The sequence below is a fragment of the Pelecanus crispus genome, chromosome 5 (assembly GCF_030463565.1).
Source record: "Pelecanus crispus isolate bPelCri1 chromosome 5, bPelCri1.pri, whole genome shotgun sequence".
NCBI classification, from domain to species: Eukaryota; Metazoa; Chordata; class Aves; order Pelecaniformes; family Pelecanidae; genus Pelecanus; species Pelecanus crispus.
The window spans coordinates 53,173,041-53,182,700 of NC_134647.1; the positions used below are offsets into that span (position 1 = coordinate 53,173,041).

General features: G+C 50.5%; 1 protein-coding gene across 1 annotated transcript; it reads right to left on the reverse strand.

The window, feature by feature from the left end:
- Nucleotides 1-1,339: 1,339 nt before the first annotated feature.
- On the reverse strand, nucleotides 1,340-9,064 carry NPHS2 (NPHS2 stomatin family member, podocin). The gene is made up of 8 exons (XM_075711103.1): nucleotides 8,788-9,064; nucleotides 7,055-7,158; nucleotides 5,482-5,554; nucleotides 5,096-5,178; nucleotides 4,015-4,218; nucleotides 3,234-3,289; nucleotides 2,335-2,413; nucleotides 1,340-1,618 (listed from the first exon to the last, which is right to left on the reverse strand). Exons 1-8 carry the CDS (start codon nucleotides 9,062-9,064, stop codon nucleotides 1,340-1,342), a joined length of 1,155 nt encoding a protein of 384 aa, XP_075567218.1.
- Between the last annotated feature and the right edge of the window lie 596 nt (nucleotides 9,065-9,660).

Sequence of the window (9,660 nt, forward strand, 5' to 3'; positions counted from 1 at the left end):
TGTGCTTGAGTGCTACCAGCAGGCAAAGAGGGACTGAATAAAATGAGTGAAAATACAAGAGTGAGCGTCTGGCTGGGTAACCCCTGCTAGGCACATGCATGATGGCCAACTACTGTGTGGGCAATTAAGAGAAAGACCACAAAGTACCCTCTGTCTTGGCCTCTACAGGCCACCAGCAGCAGAACGCTGGGCCTGGGAATGGCTGTGCAGGGGATGTCTGCTTTGAAGCTAGGGGAGATGCTGCTGGCCAAGTAAAAGGGCAGGAGCAGAGCTGATGTCCACGCAAAGGGCACCAGGATCAGAGAAACCAAGTGCAGTGGCATTTCCTCTGACAGTGCTCTGTATCTTTGCCAAAGAAAAGGATTGCAATATCTGTAGGTTCCCAGTCATTTCAAATAGCTTTTGGCAGGAAAGATATAGAGGAGTTTTGAGGACTTTCTCTGTTCCTTGTGTGTGTGTGGAGGTTACCAAGGTAGCTGCAGCAGGCAAAAGTATTACTGTTCTCGAGGCTCCTAGCTGGGTCTTCCCCAGGGGTGCCAGATTCCCCCTTGTCAGCTCAGTGGGAGCTGGTTAAACGGATCACCTCTAAAATGCTTAGATCAGACCTTGTCCTGCCTCACCCCCCAGCGGAAGCAAGCAGCAGCACAGCCTGCCTTTCCTCTGCACAGCTGATGTGCCTTGCAGGGAAGTATCAAGCCTTAAAGGCTGCCCTTTCCTCCTCTTCCTCCTATTTTAGAACTAGGGCTAAGCACCTTGGTTGCCTGTATGTGTATGTATGTGTGCATGGGTGGTGACTGAGATCCCATATCCAGGACTACGCCATGGGAACCAGCTCATTTCCTCGTCACCGGGGAACCAGACTGGCAGCACCTACCAACCTGCCTGCGTGCTGAGCCCTGTCCTGTTCCCCCACCGATTGTCAGGCTCCCACCCCTGCCTGCCCGGCTGTTCAGTTTGGGGACAGGGGCATTTAAGTACACAGGGGCTAGTCTGTCCTTCCTGCCAAGGTGATGGGGCAAGATGGATCAGACCCTAGGGGCCAGGCTCTAGGATGCCAAGGTGCATCTGGCCTTGTGAAAGGGAAGGGACTACACCCCTCTTCCCTCAACCCACTGCTCACACACGTGCCAGCCCTGCTCCTTGTGCTCCGTGTTTTTCCCTTTCCAAACAAGCAGAGGCTTCTTCCATGTACAATCCACTTTATAGCACAGGCCTGGGCTGCTTTCCCTCCTGCCTCTAGACCAGGACCTGCTGGTGGGCTGCCAACAGGTCAGCCTTCTTGCTCCTCTCTGAGCAGGACTGACCGGAGGCAGCGTGGCAACCATTTCTGGGACAGCTCTTAGAGCATGGGTGAGTCCTTCTTGTCTTTCGGGCTTTCTGGGAGCTTTGTGGCATCTGCGAGGAGGCTGCTCACTGCTGGAGGACTGTGGGTAGCTGGAGAGACCAGATTCATGGCATCCAAAGGCAAGGGCAAGATGAAAGCAGCAGGTTTCTCCGCAGTAAGGGAGTGCAGTGCATGGAGGTAACGGAGCTGAGCAGCAGCAGGGGCACTGGACAGGATCTCAGCTGCCATCCGCAGGGACTCAGAAGCAGCCTTTTCCCCCTCAGCAGCGATCACCTACCAAGCAGGGGAATAAAGAAGACTTCTGTGAGGCTGGGAGTAAGGGGGCATGGACTGTTCATTACAGGGGGAGGTTGCCACCACGAAATTCCCAAGGCCAGTGTGATTATAATATTCCTGCTGTCTGAAGATCACAGCATGTACTAGACCTCTTGACGCTCCCAAAAGTTTGGGAGCTCACGTCTAACTTGTTTTTACTAGGCCCATCAGGGCTCACAAGGGGGTATACACTTGCTGCAAAAGCATGGGAGAGGGCAGCCCCCAGGCTAGGCTTGGGAGAGGGGTGCTGGACATCAACCTTATCCAGGCTCTTGAGCAGCTCAGTGCAAGGGATGGAGACCAGCCTGGGCTGAGCAAGGTGCAGGGTACGTGACGGTGGCGGCAGCCCTGCACTGAGTTCCTAGAGGAGAGTGAAACCCTGGGGAGGAAGAGATCCCTGTGGGGATCACTATGGGCCTGGGGATAACCCCAGACCTCTTGTGTCTTTCTGTCCTACCTGTAGGCCAGGTACCAGATTTGGTACTCCGCTGAGCTGGCCCAGACTCTTGCTATAGCTCCCCTTGCTAGACACAGCTATTGAACAGGAATTAAAGGAGATGTATTCTCCCAGAGCTGTACCCTAGCATGCCGTGTCCCAGGGACCTCAAACGAGGGGTGGGAAAGGAAAGAGGGATGATTTGGAAGCAGATGGAAGGTATTCAGTGTTGCCATACCCGCACTTTGGCCTGTCTCTGGGCCTCTGCTTCCACAGCCAGGGACTGCCGGACTTCAGCAGGCAGCTGCACGTTGTTGCTGTGGTAGCAAGGGATAGGGATTAGCCTGGCTTTAGGCTCTCCTGGAAGTACTGGATGGTTAATCTGGCTTGGAATGGGCTCGTCAGTCAGTCTCTGCAGAGCTGTTCACTTACGTTCTTTGCTCCCTGGGTGTCCTTCTTTGTGTGTCTCACTTTAGCCTTCTACCTCCATTCCCATTCTTTTCCAGCCTGGTTTTCTAATGACCAGGCTTGCATGATCACTAGGCAGCAGAGAGGCCTCTTCTCTCTGTGCCTCTGAGACTTAAGTCTAAGCTCACTCTTTGTGAAACATCAGAGAATCCACTGGGAGCCTGCTCTCAAGACAGGCACAGGAATTTCCTTCTGTTCAATAGATCTACTCATTCACTGCTCGGCTCTCTCTTCCATGGCCCTCTATGTGATGAGTATGTCCCACTTTTCTGCATAGGCTTCTGAGTGATGAGCCCATCCCAGCTAGTGCTTTGATCTCAAGTAGGACAGAGGGTTCAGTGTCTTCTGCGCCTCTTGGGCTACCAGAACTGGGTGCAAACTCTGCCTGCAGCAGTGGTGAAATGGTGATGAGACTGCAGCTAAGGATCCTGCCCTGGCTGTCAGTGCAGGAGCAAGCACAGATTTTGCATATGGAAGTTTTACATGAGGCAGAGGCTGAAAGGGGCAAGGAAAACAAGAAGGTGAGGGGTGAGGCTCTACCCACTGCAGAATGGCGGCAGGGAGAGAGCCAGAGCCAAAGCAGGAAGAGGAGCAGGCAGCAGTGAGCAGGGCAGGACAGGTACTTGCAAAGGGCCAGGGAAGTCACCTCTACCAGCATTTCCTACCTACATTTCTGTTCTTTCCACTTTGATCCCCCAGCAGCCCGTGACCGCATCCAAAGCTACCTGTGAAGAGGAATGTTTTTAGAGCATGGGGAGAACACCAGCCCTGGCCTAGGCCCCTTAAAGGGACTAAGACAGTGCAGGTGCATTAATTCAAGGCAGTTAACTGCAGGACTGTAAGGCAGATGTATTAGTTTTTGTGTGCTATTGTGTGAGGCCCCTCAGAAATAAAATTACTTCTGTCACTTCTGATTTGTGTTTGCCCCAAGGTTTTAGCATGATTTAACTAGTCCATACTGGTTCAAGTGTGGAAGCAATTCAGTTCCATAGGAAACATTCAGTTCCTGACTGGTATCATCATGTACGTGTGTCAAGGCAACAGAGAACTGCTGCTGGAGATCCCATATACACTGGGTTTATGGCAACTCACTCAGGCTGCAGAATACATTTCTTGTGAGAATCTCCTCTCTGGGGTAAGTACTGAAGCTGGGGTATCACAAAGCACTGACGAAGCTGGTCTAAGTGGTTCCTTCACGCCCCTCACACCACGCTGTCTGCTATTCACCATGGCCACCTGTGGGGCCCACACTGTATATCCTTCCCCTAAAGCGATCCGAGTCAAAAAACAAACAGAAGAAAAATCTCCCATTCTTCTGTGAAGGAGACACATGTTGTTATTGTACCCTTCTGCAAACAGCTGTCTATGATTTTGAGGGACTGACCGCCTGAGCTTCTCTGTGGAGCCTCAGTTCACCCCTTGCTTTGCTGTCTCCCCACTGTGGAAGCACCTTTATCTCCTGGCTGATGGTCTTCCTCTCCAAGAGAAGTTCAGAGAAGGCTCGATGTGCCAGGAGGCGCTTCGTGGTGGTCTGCACCAGCAGCTGGATGGCACTGGAGATGCTGGTCAGGGTGGTGAGGAGAAGAGAGGCATTCTCCAATCGGTAGTAGCAGACGGCATCTATCTCCAAGGTAACCATGTCTTTGGTCACCACCTAAGCAGAAGACATTAGGGGAGATGGAGCTGCTTCTGACAATTCTAAGGTAGCACAGAAAAGCACACAATTAAGAGGATGATGAAGACTAGCTGGATGGTTGAGGTTTTGTGGTTTCCACCTCTGCTACTGACTGACCATGGGCAAACTATATAACCTTGGCATCTCAGTTCCCTGAGCAGCATCTTTGTGTCTGTCTCCTCAGTACAGCTGCTGAGCTAGTGACTGTGCATAGGTTGTCATCCTATGCCATGTTTCCCTTCCCACCGCTGCCTGGTCCATTCCTGTTCTGAGAGCATAGGCTGTGTCCTGAGGTGTGTGCTCAGTTATTGTATCTCCAGAAGGATGTGCTGTACGCCATGGAGGTGAGCCGGGAGATGCTACCAGACAAGGACAGTCCCACTGGCAATGCAGCAGCACAGACAACATGTCTCAAAAGGAGAAGAGGGGCTACAGCTAGGGAGGTTCCAGGTTCAAGGCTTAGAAGTGACAGTTTAGCTTTTTTCCTCCCAGGCTTATACAGGAGCAGACTACCACCCTTACATCATTGTAAGATCTTAGTCTGAGCTCCTGTCCCTGCTACATGCGCTCCTCAGTGTGGTGGGTAAAAAAACCTGGTCCAGTATCTTTGGCCCAGCCACTCCCTATTGGTGTATGTTGCCACTAAAGCATGTCAAATTGAATGGGATTAAAAGCGGTAGTTTTAAAAAAGAAGAAAATTCACTATGGTGAATTTTTGGCCTTCCATTTTCTGAGGTGTTAGGGTTACTTTCAGATTTTTTTCCAAACTTTTCTATGCAAGGATGAAGGCTGGAAGCATAAGGTGTAACATTAAGGAGATTCAAAAATTAATATAGAGAGTGGGTGTCAGCCATACCTGATGGAAGGGGATCTCTAGGGTTTTGAGGCGGAGGTCTATCTTGTGATATGTGTCCAGACAGGGAAGGAAAAAGAAAAGGCCTGTGGGACAAAGAGAAAGGCAGCCAGTGATCATCAGAACCACAGAAATTGCCTCTGCTGCTCTGGAGAACAGGGGAGGGTTTGGCATGCAGAACTACAAAGGAACAGCAATACATGGGCTTAAATTCTGAGGCTGCCTCTGTGATGGGAAAAGCCATTAGAAGCTACTGGCCAAGAGGAAGGGAGCAAAGACATCCCATCTCCTAACTGGCCGTGCTTGCCTGGAGGGCACCAGCATGTGAGCTTTGGTAGAGCATGAAGAAAAGAACAACATGGCTGGGGGGTGCTCAGTAAACATCTTACCAGGCCCTCTGGCTCTGCCAGGAAGGAGATGGCCAAGTCGGAAAACGATGGCTCTCTCATACTCCCGCACTACCTGCAGAGGGAAACAAAAGCTAGGCTGGAGAAAAAGGTGTTGTTGTGGTTTAATCCCAGCCAGCAACTAAGCACCATGCAGCTGCTCACTCACTCCCCCTGCCCCGGTGGGACGGTGGAGAGAATTGGAGGAGTAAGAGCAAGAAAACTCCTGGGTTGAGATAAGAAGAGCTTAATAATTGAAATAAAATAAAGTAAAATAGTAATAATAATAATAATATAGTAATAATAGTAATAATAATATACAAAGCAAGTGATGCACAATGCAATTGCTCACCACCTGCCAACCGATAACCAGACAATTCCCAAGCAGCGATCACTCCCCCCAGCCAACTCCCCCCAGTTTATATAGACTGAGCATGACATCATATGGTATGGAATAGCCCTTTGGTCAGTTTGCATCAACTGTCTTGGCTGTGCCCCCTCCCAGCTTCTTGTGCACCTGGCAGAGCATGGGAAGCTGAAAAGTCCTTGACTAGCATAAGCAGTACTTAGCAACAACTAAAAACATCAGTGTGTTATCAGCATTCTTCTCATACAAATCCAAAGCACAGCACTGTGCCAGCTACTAGGAAGAAAATCAACTCTATCCCAGCCGAAACCAGGACAGGCATAGGACTGGGGAAAAGGGCCTCACCGGTACAGGAGGAAGTCTGTTCTGGGAAAGCCCTGCAAAAGGAGAATTTCAGCAGGTATGAGCTAGTGGCATCACCTGTCACTGAGTCCCTTTACCCTAGCAGAGAAACTGCCCAGAACTGCTGGCTGGCCCTGTGTGTGAGCAGCATGTGAGCAGCTCTGTGACAGCCTGAGATATGGTGAGAGCAGCCCATGTTAGAGCTGCCCAGGGTATCCCAGGTTGAGGCCAGCATTCTGCTTCTTCATAGCCTGGCCAAACTTGAACACCCTGAGATAAATTTTCCATGTTGGTTGTTTCCCTCCAAGGGAACCATGTGTGTATGTGCTCATGTGTGTAAGATCTGAGCCGTAATACTGACGCTCTTGTTGAAAACAAGATGCACATGACATTTCCTGAGAAGTGGGAATCAAAATATGTCTACTTGTAGCCATGCTGTGAACCTGAGAAAAGGGGAGGAAGAGGGAAAAATCTGCTATTAACTGAGAGATCAATCTCTCTTAAAATTTTTCATTCATAAACCTATTTACACTGCTGCAATGCAGCCGTCTCTGAGCTGGGTAGGCTGAGGGTTATGTTTGAAAGTGAATAGACTTGCAGTTTGTTTTAAAAAAGAGAAACCTAAGCCCCTGCCTGCTGATATTGCAGCAGGAGTATTTGATAGGCAGTGGTTGCACCCCTGTGCAGCCCTCTGCTGCAGCAACATGTGATAAAGGATAAGTCAAAATTAATGATGAGTTGAAGAAGTGTAAATAGGGCCTTAGACCAAAAAACCTTTATGCTCATGTCTGATATGCTGAACCAGTGAGTTACATCCACATTGGACACCAAATACTAAACCTAGAGAAGCCCCATGACTATTCTCACCTTCATGCAGAACCAGACAGAGATGGGGAAGGTCATTATGATGAACAGGAAAGACAAGATGGTCAGAAGCCACTCACAGATGCCCAGCCCCGGAGACTTTACACCTAGGGAGAAATCCAGCATGACTGTGTTAGGAGAGGACTGCTCCCAAAATACTGATGGCCTGACAAGTGCCTGCACAGATCAGCTTCGGTGTTGTCCTTTGCCTGGACCCGGTGTATGTGAACCACTTGGTCCTCTCTGGAGCTGGATTAAAGAATACTCCCTGCCCCAGGTGGCCAGGAGCTGCTAGGATGGACTGACTGATTTTGTCTCTGCTTTGCTGTCAGAAATTGAGCCATGCTTCTCCATAGTGCCTTGACTAGAGAGCAGTCTTTAGCTTGAAGACCTGCAGCTACCAAGAAGTGTTGAAAGGCTTGGAATGGGTAACTTGTGGCTGAGCTGGGATCCCAGAAGCCTATCTGGAAAGATAAGCTAATGGCAAAGAGAAAGATTGCAAATAAGAGGTAGCTCTCAGCATGCACAGCCTAAAATGCCCTTCCCTATCAGAGTATCTCAGGTCCTTTTGGAATAGGATTTTAGTCGCATCCCAGCTCCCTAATGCAGTGGGACCAAGCCTCTGGTGCTGCTGAAATCTCCCTGTGCTCTACAGCAGTCACACCAAGGTGCTGGAGGCTGACTGGGGTGGTCAGCCCCCGATGAGTATTACCTTCTACATCTCCCCAGAGTGAGTGTGGGTCATCTGGATCTGGCTGCCCTTTGTTGTGCTCCTGCCTGAGGGAAAATCTGCAGGTGTGGCATGAAAATAGACAGATCACTTCTGGGTGTATCCAGATCCAGAGAGTGAACCACGTTTTCCAGCAGTGAAGATGGCATCCCTGCATTCCTCCGATTTTGAATCCCTTCTAGCCCCTTTCCATCCCTGCCCCTTTGCCTTTGGAGCTCTCTGCAGAGCCACCAGGTCCTGAGGGAGGTTCGGATCCCAAGAACCTGCATGATAACTCTAGCTCCACAGCACCACTCACTAGCTGGGATTCCTGTAATTGAGGCATAAAGAGGCAGTTGTGAAAAATTAGTTTCCAGAGAGACAGGGGCAAGTCTGAACCTTTGTGTCACTCTAGGGCAGCAGAGCTGCTGGCATGGAAGTGGACAAACGATGCTGGCCCCTGTAACACACATCTGCCATGCCTGTGGTGACGCTGGGTCCAAAGAGGCCCAGCCATCTTGCCAAAAGCCTCATGATGCTCTCTCCTATCACAGCAGGCTGGGAATCTGCCTAACACATGGCCTGGAGAGGAGCTGCTCTAAAAGGTTGTCTGGAAGGGGAGCTACGAGTGTGCACCTCAAGTGCAGTTTTTCCCTGCAGTGCAGTTCTTTGGGCTCTGAACCGGCACTGAGGCTAACTCCATCCACCCAAATAAAAGCAAGCAAGAAAAGGAAGAGAGTAGAGCATGAACAGAACTGGGGAGCAGTGAGCTGAAGCATGAAGGGTGCTGGGGATGTAACTGCTTGTTGCAAAGTTCATTGCTTTGCTAGACAGTGCTGATCAGCCTGCAGTACTGACTGCAGAAGCTGGCTGGGAGGCTGGCTGGACTCTCCCATATCCTGTCCTGAGGGTAACCGTGCAAGGTGGGTGTGATGACACTCACCATGCAGAGAGCAGACTCATACTGTGACCATACAGGGTCGAAGAGCCCATAGCGTTCCGGCCCCTCCCCTTCCATAAGCCATACCTTCCTCTTGCTGCTCGCTGTCCAGCAACGCCATTGCCTCCATTTCTTCATCAGATATCACATCATCCACGTCCACCACCGTGGACGTGTGCACCCTACCGTCAGCCCCTGCAGTGCTCTTGATCTCCTTTGCTTTCTCCTGCTTCATGTCTCCCCTTCCTTTGCTGGCTTCTCTGCTGCTCTCCCTCTTCTCTCGTTTGCTCTGTGCAGCTGGGGACTCTCTGCGTCTCCTATGAGACTCCCTGGAAGAGCTCCGAGACCTCTTATCCATCCTCATCTGTGCCAAGGAGCATGCAGCTGCCTGTGGATGTTGGATGAATTTGTGCTTGAATTTATTGCTGCAGGCAGGAAAACCAGGCGGGGGGGAGAGAAGGGGAGGTGTCAGATAGAGGAGGCTTGTTTCAGGTTTATCACAGGCTTGTCAGACATAATGGACAGTGAAGTGAGCAAGCTGTTTCCCAGCTGCTCTGCTCTCATTGCACACTGCTGTGGAGATGGGAAGGAAGGGTTACAGCTGGACTGGGTGGACAACAGGAGGACATTCTGTTTGCATCTTCCTGCCTTTGGAAATAAAACACAATCAGAAGTACTCAGATGATTTTTAGTAGATGGCTTCTGCAAAGCTGTTGAAAAGCAACGCAAAAGTAACTGTCAGACATGTGGCTCCAAAGACCTCATGTGGTGAGAGTGGCCCAGAGCAATAAACACCAGGGTGAAAACCCTTTACTGGTGAGACCAGTGGCTTACTCAGGAGTGTGTGGAGGGCTTGTTGTGGAGAATGGCTGTATGAGTAGCATCTGACACTATTCTGCTCCCTAGAAACCTTTTGGCTGGCGCAGTGGAGGGATATCGGCACATTTTAGTGGGGAGGGC

What these genes read in the sequence shown, in the direction of transcription:
- NPHS2 (XM_075711103.1), bottom strand. Translation starts at nt 9,064, where the DNA reads ATGAGGATGGATAAGAGGTCTCGGAGCTCTTCCAGGGAGTCTCATAGG. An exon ending in CCATCAGCCAGGAGATAAAG is followed by an intron (nt 3,290 to 4,014) that starts GTGCTTCCACAG and finishes TCCTCTTCACAG; the next exon opens with GTAGCTTTGGATGCGGTCAC. An exon ending in AAAGTGGAAAGAACAGAAAT is followed by an intron (nt 2,414 to 3,233) that starts GTAGGTAGGAAA and finishes TTGCTACCACAG; the next exon opens with CAACAACGTGCAGCTGCCTG.